This window comes from Sapajus apella, unplaced genomic scaffold (genome assembly GCF_009761245.1).
Source record: "Sapajus apella isolate SASKATOON/1434 unplaced genomic scaffold, GSC_monkey_1.0 scaffold107, whole genome shotgun sequence".
NCBI classification, from domain to species: Eukaryota; Metazoa; Chordata; class Mammalia; order Primates; family Cebidae; genus Sapajus; species Sapajus apella.
The window spans coordinates 2,415,146-2,430,640 of record NW_022437047.1 but is presented as its reverse complement, the minus strand read 5'-3'; the positions used below and the strand labels follow the sequence as shown (position 1 = coordinate 2,430,640).

Sequence of the window (15,495 nt, the reverse complement as noted above, 5' to 3'; positions counted from 1 at the left end):
TGACACACCTCAACATCGAGTCAGCCTCCTAAAGTGATGCAAGAGGAAAGGCTGCCCTTTGGCCTCAAGGTCACCCTAGTGACTTAAGGGAGACCACGCCACATGGGCAGAGTGAGAGGATTCCTAGGACTCACATCTATTGCCCTTGCGGGAGGTTGCCAGGCCTTATAGCCAGGCAGTGAGAGGCTGTCTGGTGCAGCTCGTGAACAACTAGAAATGATGCCTCTGTCCCAGAGACTTCTGGGCTCACCACGGAAGGAGTTTACGTGTCCAGTAGTGGCAACTCTTGGAGAAAAGGAAGGAGATCTCTCGGTGGCTGGGATCGGTGGCGTACTCTGACCCAGGTGTAGCCCCAGTGGATCCTTCTAGTGGGCTTCAGTGTCTTCAACATGAAATAAGAGGGTCAGACGTGGCCCTTTCCACGGTGGATTCTGACCCAGCACTGTGCTCCTAGTGGATGGGGCGCCTTTTGCCATGGACTGAACTAGAACCCTTGCGCCCCACAGCCAGCCTCTTCTCCCATCCTCACCCCACAATCAAATATATCCCCTTCGTTTTCCTCCCATCCACATGAAGGAAGGACTCAACACAGGGGAGGGGAAAACCAGCATTGAATTCTCTTCCAAAGCAGCAGAGAGTTCAACAAGGAGCCAAGGAGGGGGCTGAGGAGCACCCCTCTTCAGGCGGGAAACTCACAGACAGCCTGGAAGGAGGATGTGCAGGAGTTGTCATTCCAGAGCCCGTTCTCCTTCAGGAGAGTCACGCAGTCCTCCCCTGAGCCATGGTCATTTGGCTCATCCTTCTTCCAGTTGCTATAGGTCAGCTTCCCACCTGTCACATACATGAACTGGCCTTCAGTTACCTCATCTGTGATGCCCAGGAAGGCAGTGTCTTTGACCACATCCTGGATGGCCTTATTCTCCTCGGCATTCTTGGGGGCAGCCACTGTGGCCTGGAGCCCAGCACACAGAGCCTTCACTTTGGCGAAAGGCATCCGCTCGCCATTGGTCACGAAGAGCTTCTTTCCAGACACTTTCCCCAAGGAGAAGGCTTGCACTGAAATCACAAAGGGTGGGTGAGGCTGACTGGGTTTGGAGCCCAGCCCAGGACAGTAGGCGAGTAGTCCAAGTTCCCTGGGAAGTCAGACCTCTGAAAAATCACCCTGTGCCCAAGCAGCTCAGAACAGAGCCTGAACAGGAAGCAGGGCTCAGCTGCAGAGCCTGGGAAGGGGCGTCCAGGCCCTTGCAGACAGCCCACACTCCCCTGGGATATCCCTCTTTGAAAAAGCATCTGCTAAAATCTGCCCCAGCACAGGTGCACATAGGGAGACAGTCTTGGGCCTCACTGCAGCCTTGGGCGTCAGGATAAGGAAGAGGCAGGGACAGACACCTGAGCACAGTAGAGGCCAAGGAAGGAGCTCAGACTTCAGAGAAGACAGACCTCCATCCAACCTTTCCTCTGCCACTTCCTGGCTGAGTGACATCAAATGAGTCACCAACACTTCCTGTACCTCGGTTTCCTCACTTGTCAATAAAGCAACCTTAACAACCACAACTGAGGTTGCTGAGAGGATTGAATGAAACCCTCTTATGGGAAAATGCCACCCACGACAGGCCCTGGTGTAGGACAAGTGCTCGTAAGTTAGTTCTCCTCCCACCTCCTCCAAACCCACAGTGCTCTGAAGAAAAGAGTGAGAGCCAAGAACACATTATGGGCAGAGAGAAAGCTCACGCTTCTTCACGTGGTCCAGTTCTGATCTCAGGCTCCGTATCTCTCTCTCTAAGTTAGCCAGCTTAGCCTCAGCAACTACAAAGCAATAGGGAGAAGGTATTTATGGAGAAGACCTTAAGTTGGAGAGTGGAGCATTTTGAAAAAACAAAGTGGCTTGCTGAGAAGAATGCTTCTTCCAGAAAAATAAGAAAGCAAAAGAAAAAAAGGGGGGGAAATGACCATATTCCTGCTTCCCAGCTCTATCCCCGCATCCTTCACAACCTAGAATTTCAGCCCTGGACCCCTGTCTCCACATAAGGCTTGCATATTGTCATATTGTGAAAATTCATAAGAAAATACTCAACTCATTACTCTTCCTCTTGAAAATTTTTCTTTGTCATTCATTTTCATTTCTCATTCCAGATACATTTTTAATACCTTCATTATTTTGACAGTGGTAGACAAGTATGAGTAAGTGGGTTGTCATTGTTCTTTTGTTCTTACTGAATTTGCTCTGTTTTACTCTGAACTAAGTTGCTGTGATGTTCTTCACTACCAAGGATTCCTAAAAGGCAGGCCACTTGCCTGCCATTTTTGTGACAATGGACATAAACCCAACCCGCTAAAGGGCCTGTTTCCTCCCTGGCACCCCGGAGGTACACACTGGACTGTTTCTGCTGAAGAAAAGCCAGGGCCCATCTGCTAAGGGGCCTGATGAGGGAATGGCCCTACATGGCTTGAATGTCTGCACCTGCGCACCTATGGGAATCCCCTCAGGCCCCAAGTAAAGCTGAGAGGGCCAAGAGTCAAGGGCCAGGAAGCAGAGTTGAGCATCTTCCCATGAGGCAGCAGGAGAAGGGGACCTCCCAGCTAGCCCTCTAGCTCCCCAGGCCACCCATGCTGAGTTGTGCCCATTACCTGAATTGTCTCCACGATCTCCTTTTTGGCCCTTTGGCCCTGAAATTCCAGGAGGCCCTGTGTTTCCTGGGGGCCCCAACTTCCCAGGAGGGCCCTGCAAACCTCTGAGCCCTTGACCTGTTACAAGACAAAGGAAACATGACCCAGTGGCTGTCATTCATTCTTTTTTCCCCAAAAGCTAAATACTCCATTCATGTTCACCCCAGGACAGCCAGTGAGCTAGAGGTGACTCAAAGAAGCAAGACTCCCCTGCATCCCAGGGGAAGGCCTGCACCAAGGCCAGCTCCCTAAGCAGGCAGGACACCCCCTCTGTAGGGACAACCACACCCCCCCAGGTCCTGTGTGGAAATATGGGATCCAGGAGAGTCAGCGAGCAGCTTTGTTTTGGAGGCAATGGCATTCTACAGGGATTGTTCTGAGTGTAGCATGGGGCCCGAGGAAAGGGGAGCTTCCCCAAGTCTGCGCTGAAACCCTCGTGTGGGGGGTTCAAGCACAGATTTGCTTGAATGCCTGATGGAGGTGGAGATTTAGGAAGCCACAGCAGCCTGTCCCGGACCTGGCTCTCCCTTTTCCCCCTTGGGTCCGTCTCGCCCATCTCTGCCTGGGGTGCCGTTGGTGACGGGGATGCCGCAGGTAATCACGGAGCAGGTCTTCTGGGCATCCTCACAGGTTTTTGTCTCTGAGCAGGAAGCCGTCACCACAGATAGGAGAAGGACAAGGAGTGATGGAAACAGGAACATGGTCCTTACCTTGGGGTGGAGAAAGTGAAAGAGAGAACTTCATCCCATCGTGTTTAAATAGCATTTGCTACTCACTGTGGTGTGCTGGACCCAGTGCCGGGGACAGTGGACACAGAGGGGACCATCACAACCCCTGGCTCTGAGTGGCTTTCAGACTACTAGGGAGACAGGAGGGTAAAAAATGTGAGTTAGATCAGTGCTAAAACAGAGGCAAGTGCAAGATTAACACAAGCCCATTCTCCCTCGGGTCCCAGGGCTCGTGCTAGCACAACGCTTAGCAGTTAAGCACCTCCTACTTGACAGCCCGCAGGGCCCGAGGATTATCCATGAGCCCTGTGTCCAGCAGCCCAGACAAAGGTGAAGCGAGCTCATTGCCTGGGTAAGCTTTGGCCCCTGGATTTCTCAGATTTCTCTCTGATGTGCCAAAAGAGTCATGGTTTCCCTCCTCTTCCTTTCCTATGGGCTGCAGAGCTGGACTCAGACTGGGGCAGGTGACCTGAGGTCCCACAAGGTCCATCTCTTGGCTGGACTTGGTGAGATGGATCCAGTGGTTGAGATCCACTCTCTCGTTTCCAGTATGAGAGCCCTCTCTGTTGCTCAGGCTGGCCTCGAACATGTAGCCTCACCTCCTCAAGCACCAGCACGACTGGCCTGAGCCACCATGGCTCGCCTTCCTCTCATTTCCTATAAAACTCCCTGTTTGACATGCCGGGCCCCAGCTGTCCTCAGAGTGGCCCCTGTTTCTCCAGCCACCTGTAGACCATCTTGCATAATGTCTATTTTGTGACAGTCACTTGCTGTGGGATTAGGACCAAGAGTGCTCTAAGGCAGGATTCTGACCCTCAAAATGGGACTTTTTTGGTGATTGATCCTGTCCAGATGAGACTTCTTTTGGTTTGAGATCTTCCACCGAGAGGCCATTTCTGCTAGGCATCACCCAGGCTCTGAAATTTCTGCTCAGCCTGAGTCTGGAGGAATTCAGCTCCTGCTCCCCCTCCTAGAGGCTGTCCAGATGCCCCCAGCTCTGTGCCCCTACCCAGCTGTCAGAGTTCCTTCCAGCCTTTGTCCAGGCTGGCCCCTCCTTCAGGACCTTGGCAGCCGGGACCCCATGGGACTCTCCCTCTGCTCTGCTGCAGCCTCGAATCCCAGTGTCCTGGTTCTTGCTGCCCAACCCCTGCATCTGCCCTTGCTGTCCCGGCCTCAGTCCCTTAGCCCTTCCCTTCCTCCAGGATGCAGTGAGAGGTACCCAGTTGGAAGGGAACTTTTGTGATCACGTCCTTCTCCAACTTGCCTCTTTTTATCATTTTTGTCTCTTTTTTGAACCTCCCCTGATGGCACTGAATTGGCACTGGATGACACAGCCAAGGCTTGTACCCATAGCTGGCACACATATGCCACTTCTATTCTTCACTTTGGCAAAGACCACCCTTTAGTTTGCTGATGGCCAAGTGGATACAGAAACCTCCCAGTTGCTTGGGCCAGAGAGAAAGAGAGGCCCCAGGTGGACCTGATGACTCCTCTAAACCCCTACCTGGACCTCACCAGGGTCCAGTCAAGAGGCCAGTCTCTTGGCCCAGGCCCTCACCTCTTCCCTCCACAAATAACTTACTAGGGCTTCCTTGGAGACGAGTCAGTGGCAGGGAAGCTGGCCCTCCAGCCCAGGCCTCTGGCAGGTGCCTCAGCGATGTCCAGTCCAGTTATCAGTGTGGTGACCAGGGACAGCGCTGGACTGGTCTTCAATTCCAGATTAATAATCAACCATCCCTAGAACTGCTGTGTGCTGGGAAGCTCTCCAGGTTGCTGGTGGGGCTTCCAGCACAGCACTGGGCAGCTCTTTACATTAGTGCCCTAACCCCTCCTCTACTACCCTTTCTCAGGCATCCATCTCTATGACTCAGTGCCTCTGAGCTTCTAGAGTCACAGGTTCCCAGGGTAGTTTTCTTCGGATATTTATTTTCAGAAGAAAAATGCACAGATCTTCCACCAGACAAATGTATGCACACACACATGTGTACACATCTTTGTATCAGTTGATTAGATTACTTCCATTTGTGTTTTGTTCATTGCAGGGCTGGGGTGGGGAGACTAAAGACCCCTGGCACTGAGTCACCTCTTTCCTCTCTTCTCATTTAGAATGTTTGTCAAGTGTCTTCTTTGGGTATCTCACAGGGCCAGGCACAAGGTGAAGGGGTATTTGCAGCTGACTTCTATCCAAAGCCGAATGTGGGTGCTGGCACCTGCTGCTCCCTCTGTCCAGACATCTCCCTGAATCTTTGCTTATTTGGTTCCATATTGATTGACCACCAATTACCCCACATCAATGTAGAACAAGAAGCTCATGAGAACAGGGGGCTTGTTCCCCAGACGTTGTTTCTCTACCGGGAAGAGTGCCTGAAAAAGATTTGATGCTCAGTAAACATTTATGGAAAAAATGAATCCTCCAGCAGCATGTCCTCAGATCAGCCCTCTTCTCTCTGGCTGGAGCTACCATCTGTGTCCCCTTTACCAGTGATCTAGCTTTTCTAGGGCAGAAGCTGTACTCAGTTCACATCTCTGTCTCCAGGGTGCAACCCAGGGCTGGGCACACAGGAGGATTGGGTGTGAGGGTGAGGAGAGAGGCAGAGACCTCAGGAAGACACCAGATCATCTGTGCTCATCCAAGCCTGAGTTTCCAAAAGTGTCCAGTTCTTGTTGCTAGAGCATGGTCAAGCCGTTCAGGTCCCAGATGTGACCTTTGATGCTTGCTTTCCTCCAAACTCCACCTATTCTTTGAAACACTTCATGTCACCAAACAACTTGAGAGGTTTGTTTTTCCCAGTTGGGGAGTGGGGTGGGTCACTTCTCTGTAACTCTGCCTTGTGATGGGCGTTTGACTTCTCAAGGGTCCTCACCCTTGTGTACCGTGTCATCAGACCCTGTCCAGAGGCCCTCCTGGTTCCCATTCAGGAGGCTTGCCAGACACCAAGAGGGCCTCCATGGTAAAGAAGATCCTTCTCAGGGCTGTGTCTCCTGATGCCATTGACACAATGTTGAAGAGCCCATAGGCCCAGAGGACAAAGGACTTTCAGCTCACACAGCAAATAGGCAGACCTCCCAGGAAGGTGGGAATGTGAATCTGACAGATTTGCATTGAACCAGGATCCTAACTGTGCCACAGACTTAGAGAAAGGGTGGTTTGAGCAGGAAGACGGTAGGTGAGAGGCAAATACACCTGCAAGCAAAGGAACCTGAGAAAGCCTGGGTTCTGGAGGGGACGAGGTTCTCCCCCAAGGGTGTGTACCCAGAGGTCTGTCCTCTCATAGACCTGGGGTGAACTTATGTTGCTATTATGACTATTACTGAATTTTGCTATTTATGCCAAGATGAACAATAGTGTTTCCAGCGTCTCAGCGCGGCCTGATCTTCTGCACTGTGGAGAACGACACCTGCAGATCAGGCACCTCACTGGTGTCTTAGACGGAGGCCAGGCAGATTTGAGTTCACCACGGGACAATTACCAAGCACTGTAGAGGACAAGCAGAGTGAGAGCCGACAGAAATGACAAGCCTCAGAAATAGTATGCACTTCAAAAGAGGGTACAAGAAACAAGAACAGAAAATCAAACGCCGCATGTTCTCACTCATAGGCGGGTGATGAACAATGAGAACACATGGACACAGGGAGGGGAGCATCACACACTGGAGTCTGTTGGGGGTGGCCAAGGGAGGGACAGCGGGGGCGGGTGGGGAGGTTGGGGAGGGATAACATGGGGAGAAATGCCAGAAGTAGGTGATGGGGGATGGAGGCAGCAAACCACATTGCCATGTGTGTACCTATGCAACAATCTTGCATGAGCTGCACATATACTCCAGAACCTAAAGTACAATTAAAAATAAATAAATAAAGGAATAAATGAACATTATAGAATTAAATTAATAAACTAGAATTAAAAAATACATATAGAGCTAATAAAATAGAATACTGGTTCTTTGTATGAGACATAAACTTAGCAAGTATGGTGGTGGTAGTTTGGGTTGTTTCTTCCTTGCCGTAAAATGACATCTCAGGCCCTTTGCCGCAGGACTTTGCAAAGACTCCCACTAGAGTCTAAGGTGTAAACACTCTAGCCCTTTTGCTGTTTGGTGTGGCCATGTGACCATGAGCTGAAAGGATCTGCAGCTTTACATGTGCTTACAGGTTTGATATGGCTTTTGTATTACTTTCCCAATCATGGGAATTATATATCCCTGGAAAGTGATATGGAACAGACATGAACTCGTCTGAAAGTCTGGAGTCCAGCTGACTGCTGCTGGGTAGAGGCCTGCTCAGCTGAAGTCAGCCAAAGCTCAACAAACTGGAAGACTCAGAGCAGGAAATAAAATGTTTACAGTTGTAAGCCCCTGAGAGGAAGATTTACTGTTGTGTAGCTGATTGATACAGTATCAATGATTCATAGAAAATGTATAAGAAATTAACAAATCAGGAAGAAAAAGGGATTATTATACTAAATAGATAATACTGACATTATAAAATTATATCATGTACAGTAGATTGTGCAGCAATACTGCTACAAAATTAGTTAAAATACACAGTTAAAATTGTGTATTTTAACTAATACTAGTTAAAATACACAATATTCTAAGAAAGTTTAGAATTACTTACATTGGCCCACAAAGTGTTAGAATAATGAATATATTATTTTATCACATAAAATACTAAAATGGAAGTCAAAAATTATCAACCATTTATCCATCAACAACATGGTTTTAAGATGAGTTGTATTAAATCTTCAGAGAAGAGATAATTTCTCTGTTATAGAAATTGTTTGTATCCAAAAGTTCTTGGCTAAAATGATTAGCTGAATATATAACTCAGAATGCATAAGGACAGAAAAAAAGAAAGGCACTCTCAGCCAACCTAATCTGTGAGTACAGGTGCAAAATTTTTACACAATGTAAAAAAAGTAGCTCTTAAGTCCAGCAATGTATTCATGGTTAATAGCAGTCTTTGGAATCTGATTTCCTATGTTCATATTAGCTGTATAATATTTGACAAATCACTTTGACCTTTATATACCTTGATATTCTCATTTGTAAATTTGAAAGAATGATAGCATCTATAAATAAGATTAATGAGGATTACATGAGTTAATACTAGTGCCCGGTCCATAGTCTGTGTAACGAGCATATTTAACATCAGACCAAGTAGAGTATAACAGAATAATGCAAGGATGGTTCAACATCAAACAATAAATCAATGTAAATCACTAATTTAATAGAGAGCAGGTTTTATTAAGAGCATAAATTCAATCTCTTAGATCTTGGAGCTTGAAGCTCACTTGTTCTCAAAACTGATATGTAGTCTCAAAACTGTTTTGTCATTGATGGGCATTTGGGTTGATTCCATGTCCTTGCTATTGTAAGTAGTGCTGCAACAAACATTCACATGCATGTGTCTGTATGGTAGAATGATTTATATTCCTTTGGGTATATACCCAGTAATGAGATTGCCGGGTCAAATGGTAGTTCTGTTTTTGGCTCTTTAACGAACTGCCACACTATTTTTTACAACAACTGAACTAATTTACACTCTATCCAACAGTGTATGAGTATTCCCTTTTCTCTGCAACCTCATCAGCAACTCTTATTTAAAAAATTTTTAATAATAGTTATTCTGACTGGTGTGAGATGTTTTTTCATTTTGGTTTTGATCTGTATTTTTTAAATAATAAGTGATGCTGAGTTTTTTTCATATACTCATTGGCTGCACATATGTCTTCTTTTGGAAAGTGTCTGTTCAAGTTCTTTGCTCAGTTTTTAATTTTTTTCTTATGAATTTGCTTGTTTCTATAGATGCTGGATATTAGATTTTTGTCACATGTATAGCTTGAACATATTTTCTCCCATTCTGTATGTTGTTTGTTTACTCTGTTGGTAGTTTCTTTTGCTGTGCAGAAGCTCTTAAGTTTAATTTGATCTTATTTGTCAATTTTTTGCATTCATTGCGATTGCTTTTGGTATGTTTGTTATGGAAACCTTTGCCTGCTCCTATGTCCAGAATGGTATTGCCTAGGTTGTCTTCCATGGTTTTCATAGTTTGGGGTTTTACATTTAAGACTTTAATCCATCTTGAGTTGATTTTTGTATATGGTATTTAAAAAAGGGGGTCCAGTTTCAATCTTCTGCACATGGCTGGCCAGTTATTCCAGTACAATTTATTGAATAGGAAGTTCTTTACCCAGTGCTTGTTTTTTTCAACTTTGTTGAGAATCAGATGGTTGTAGTAGTGCAGCCTTATTTCTGGGCTCTCTATTCCATTCCCTTGGTCTATGCGTCTGTTTTTGTACTAGTACCATGCTGTTTTGGTTACTGCAGCCTTGTGGAATAGTTTGAGGTTTGGATAATGTGATGCCTCCAACTTTGTTCTCTTTTTTGGTTCCATTTGAATTTTTAAATAGTGTTTGACAGTTGTGTGAAGAATGTTACTGTTAGTTTGATACGAATAGCATTGAATCTGTAAAATGCTTTGGGCAGTATGGCTATTTCAATAGTATTGATTCTTTGTACCCAGGAGCATGGGATTTTTAAAAATTTGTTTGTGCCATCTGTGATTTCTTTGAGCAGAGTTTTGTCATTCTCATTGTAGAGATTTTTCACTTCCCCGGTTAGCTGTATTGTTAGGTATTTTATTCTTTTTGTGGCAATTGTGAATGGGATTGCATTTCTAATTTGGCTCTTGGCTTGTCTTTTGTTGCTGTGTATAGGAATGCTAGGGATTTTTTTTATGTTGCTTTTGAATCCTGAAATTTTGCTGAAGTTGTTTATCAGCTGAAGAAGATTTTGGGAAGGATTATGGGGTTTTCTAGACATAAAATTATATCACAATGACTCAGTGAAAAATTTCAATGAGTCTCTTAAAAAATGTATAGGCTGTCCTGGCACCTATAAATAGGGATATAAAAATATAAATGGCATAAAGAGATACACAAAATGTCTACTGTTTGTAAACAGAAACATATAAAATATAACCGAATCAGTTATAATAGAAGTATTGGGGGAACATGAGGATCCAAAAAGATGGTAAGGTATAAGATCAACAAATAATGTATCAGGAGTTTTTCTTAAAACCAGCAATAATTAATTTATAATAAAATAGTATAGCAACAATAGAAAATTAAACCTTAAAGTAAGTAAAAATAAATCTAAAAGGAAATGAGAAGATAGGAAAGAGGCCAAGATGGCCGATTAGAAGCAGATGTGGTTCACAGCACTCACAGAGAGGAATGAAAGGGGCAAGTGAATACAGCATCTGAAATGGAAATATCCAGATAGTCACATTGGGACTGATCAGGGAAACAACTTGACCCACAGACAATGGAGGAAAGCAGGGTAGGATGATAGCCCACCCAGGAGTGACACAGAGCCAAGGGAACCCCCATCCCCAGCCAAGGGAAGTGGTGTGTGATTGTGTGATCCCAGGAAACCACTGTTCTCCCACAGATCTTTGCAACCCACTGATCAGGAGATCCCCTTGTGAGCCCACACCAGGTCCGACACACAGAGCTGTGTAAAGTCTTGGCAGAGCAGCTGTTCAGGCACACACAGAGACCCAGGAGTTTTATATACTCTAGCCCTGGGATCCCCAACAAATGTGTCTGCCACTCAGGCAAGGTGGGAGGTCCACACATACCCCTAGGAAGGGGGCAGAATCCAGGGAGCTGAGCAGCCTCATTCTGTGGGCTCCACTTCCATGGGACTTCATGAGATAAGACCCACTGGCTTGGAATTCCAGGCAGCTACCAGTAACAGGGTGGAGCCTGCCTGAGACAGAATGGAGTCCCAGAGAGGAGGATCAACTCAGCCATTTCAGTCTATGGGCTTTGGAGAGTCCAAACAGTCCAGGAAAGAAGGGATCCCCCCAGCAGCACATACAGTAGCTTTGCCTGATCATGACTAGGCTGCTTCTTTAAGCGGGGACCCAATTCATTTCTCCTCACTTGGCAGGACATCCTAGCCAGGACCTTCAGCCACTCCCACTGGCTCATATTATGGACAGAGCTCTGATCTTTCCCTGGGACAGCCTTCACTGGTGATACCTCCAGGTATGGGAAGAACCGAGGCAACTAAGTTCTGGAGTGGCCTCTCAGCAAACCACAGCAGCCCTCTGGAAGGGTGGGCAGACTGCTAAAAGAAATACAAACAGACATAAAACAGCAACAACGACAAGGAAAACCACAAAAACCCCATCCAAAGGTCAGCAACATCAAAGATCAAAGGTAGGTAAGCCAACAAAGATTAGAAAAAATCAATGCAAAAATGCTGAAAACTCAAAAATCCAGAGTGCCCCCTTTTTTTCCAAATGACAGCAACATCTCTCCAGCAAGGGCCCGGAAGCGGGCTGAGGCTGAGATGTCTGAAAGGGCAGAAGTAGGCCTCAGAGGTGGTTAATAACAAACTTCGCAGAGCTACAGGAGTACATTGCAATCCAATGCAAAGAAGCTAAGAATCTTGATAAAACGACATGGGAACTGACCGCCAAAACAGCCAGTTTTGAGAGAAACATAACCAACGTGTTAGAGCTGAAAAACACACTACAAGAACTTCACAGTGCAATTACAAGTATTAGTAGCAGAATAGACAGAGCAGAGGAAAGCATCTCAGAGGTGGAAAACCTACTTTCTGAATTAAGCCAGGCAGACAAAAATAGACACAAAAGAATGAAAAGAAATGAACAAAACCTCCGAAAAATATGGAATTATGCAAAGAGACTGAATCTATGACTGATTGGGGTACCTGAAAGTGATGGGGAGAATGGAACCAAGTTGGAAAACATACTTCAGGATATCATCCACGGGAAATTCCCCAACCTAGCAAAACAGGCTAATGTTCAAATTAAGGAAACACAGAGAACCCCAGTAAGATACTCCATGAGAAGACCATTTCCAAGACACACAATAATCAGATTCTCCAAGTTCAAAATGAAAGAAAAAATGTTAAGGGCAGCCTGAGAGGAAGGTCAGGCCACCTACAAAGGGAAGTCTATCAGACTAACAGTGGGTCTCTCAGTGGAAACCCTACAGGCCAGAAAAGATTGGGGGCCAATAGTCAACTTTCTTAAAAAAAGGATTTCGAACCAAGAATTTCATATGTGACCAAACTAAGCTTCATAAGAGAAGGAGAAATAAACTCCTTTTCAGACAAGAAAATGCCAAGGGAATTCATCGTCATCAGGCCTGCTTTGTAAGAGTTCCTGAAGGAAGCACGAAATATAGAAAGGAAAACTGTTACCAGCCACTACAAAAACACACTGAAAGACACAGAGCAGTGACACTATGAAGCAACCACATAAACAAGTCTGCAAAATAAGCAGCCAGCATCATCATGACAGGATCAAATCCACACATATCAATACTATTCTTAAATATAAATGGGCTAACTGACTCCAATTAAAAGACACAGAATGGCAAGCTGGATAAAGAATTAAGACCCATCATGGTTCACATGCCAGACTGTAGGGCAAAAAAAACCCCAAAAAAAACCCCATTAGGCTTGCTACCTTCAAGAGACCCATCTCACATGCAAAGACACACATAGGCTCAAAGTAAAGGTATGGAGGAAAATTTACTAAGCAAATGAAATGCAGAAAAGGGCAGGGGCTGGAATTCTAGTTTCTGACAAAACAGGTTTTAAACCTACAAAGATAAAAAAAAAAAAAAAAAAAAAGAAGGGCATTACATAGTGATAAAGCGTCAATTCAACAAGAAGATATAACTATCCAAAATATATATGTGCCCAATATAGGAGGACTCAGATTCATAAAGCAAGTTCTTAAAGACCTTGAAAGAGACTTAGACTCCCACACAATAATAGTGGGAGACTTCACACCCCACTGTCAATATTAGGTAGATAATTGAGACAGAAAATTAACAAAGATATTCAGGACCTGAACTCAGCTCTGGGTCAAGTGGACCTGTTAAATATCTACAGAACTCTCCATCCCAAAACAACAGAATATACGTTCTTCTCATTGACACATGATACTTACTCTAAAATTGATCAAATAAATCAAGTAAAATATTCCTCAACAAATGAAAAAGAACTGACATAATGACAGTCTCTCAAGACAACAATGCAATCAAATTAGAGCTCGAGATTAAGAAATTGACTTAAAACCACGCAACTACATGGAAATTGAACAATCTGCTTCTGAAATGAAATTAAGGCATAAATCAAAAAGTTCTTTAAAACTAATGAGAACAAAGATACAATGTACCAGAATCCCTAGGACACAGCTAAAGCAGTTTTAAGAGGAAAATTTATATCATGAAATGCCCACATCAGAAAGCTAGAAAGTTAACAATCTAACATCACAACTAAAAGAACTAAAGAACTAAGAGCAAATAAACCCCAGAGCTAGCAGAAGACAAGAAATGACCAAGATCAGAACAAAACTGAAGGACATCGAGACACGAAAAACTCTTAAAAAAAAATCAACAAATCCAGGAGCTGGATTTTTGGAAAACAAACAAACAAACAAACAAACAAAAAAAACAGATAGACTGCTGGCTAGACTGATAAAGAAGAGAAGATTCAAGTAGACACAATAAGAAACAATAAGGGGGATATTGCCACTGATCCCAGAGAAATACAAACAACTATCAGAGAATACTATAAATATCTCCATGCACATGAAGTAGAAAATCCAGAAGAAATGGGTAAATTCCTGGATAAATGGATAAATACGCCCTCCCAAGACTGAACAAGGAAGAAATGGAATCCCTGAATAGACCAATAATGAATTCTGAAGTTGAGGCAGTAATAAATAACCTGCCAACCAAAAAAAACCCCAGGACCAGATGGAGTTATAGCTTAATGCTACCAGAGGTACAAAGAAGAGCTGGTACCATTCCTACTGAAACTATTCCAAACAATTGAAAAGAAGAGACTCCTCCCTAATTCATTCTGTGAAGCCAGCATCATTTTGATATCAGAAATACAACAAAAAAGAAAATCCCAGGCCAATATTCTTGATGAACATTAATGCAAAAATCCTTAACAAAACACTGGCAAACAAAATCAAGCAACATATCAAAAAGCTTATCCACCACAATCAAGTTGACTTCACCCCCAAGATTCGAGGTTGGTTCAATATATGCCAATCAATAAAAGTGATTCATTATATAAAAGAACTAAAGCCAAAGCCCCATGATTATTTCAATAGATGAAAAAGGCCTTTGATAAAATTCAACATCCCATTATGTTAAAAACTCTCAGGAAACTAGGTATTGAAGGAACATATCTCAATATAATGAGAGCCATATATGACAAGCCCACAGTCAATATTATATTAAATGGGCAAAAGCTGGAGGCATTTCCCTTGAAAACCAGCATAAGACAAAGATGACCTCTCTCACCACTCCTATTCAATGTAGTATTGGAAATTCTGGCAGGGCAATCAGGAAAGAGAAATAAATAGAGTATTCAAATAGGAGGGAAAGAAAGTCAAACTATCTTTGTTTGCAGATGACATGATCCTATATCTAGAAAAACCCATTGTCTCAGCCCAAAACCTTTTTGAGCTAATAAGCAACTCCAGCAAAAGCTCAGGATACAAAATCAATATACATAGTTTACAAAAATTTTCTCTCATTTTGTAGTTGTGTGTTTACTCTGTTAATAGTTTCTTTTGCTGTGCAGAAGCTCTTTAGTTTAATTAGATCCTATTTGTCAATTTTTAATTTCATTGCAATTGCTTTTGGTGTGTTCATCATTAAATTTTTCCCCGTGCCTATGTCTTGAATGGTATTGCCTAGGTTTTCTTCTAGACTTTTTATAATTTTGGGTTTTACATTTAAGTGTTTAATCCACTTAAGTTGATTTTTGTATGTGGTATAAGGAAAGGGTCCAGTTTCAATTTTCTGCATATGGCTGGCCAGTTATCCCAGCACCATTTATTAAATTGGGAATCCTTTCCCTATTGCTTGTTTTTGTCAGGTTTGTCAAAGATCTGATGGTTGTAGGTGTGTGGTCCTATTTCTGGGTTCTCTATTTCGTTCCACTGGTCTACATGTCTGTTCTTGTACCAATACCATGCTGTTTTGGTTACTATAGCCTTGTAGGGTAGTTTGAAGTTGGATAGCATGATACAT

At 44.0% G+C, this 15,495-nt stretch overlaps 1 protein-coding gene across 1 annotated transcript; it reads right to left on the bottom strand.

Moving 5' to 3' along the window:
* Window positions 1–594: 594 nt before the first annotated feature.
* Window positions 595–5,083, bottom strand: LOC116537175 (mannose-binding protein A-like). The gene is made up of 5 exons (XM_032259219.1): window positions 4,978–5,083; window positions 3,185–3,377; window positions 2,629–2,745; window positions 1,732–1,806; window positions 595–1,056 (listed from the first exon to the last, which is right to left on the bottom strand). Exons 2-5 carry the CDS (start codon window positions 3,366–3,368, stop codon window positions 680–682), a joined length of 753 nt encoding a protein of 250 aa, XP_032115110.1. The 5' UTR covers window positions 3,369–3,377; window positions 4,978–5,083; the 3' UTR covers window positions 595–679.
* Window positions 5,084–15,495: the final 10,412 nt, after the last annotated feature.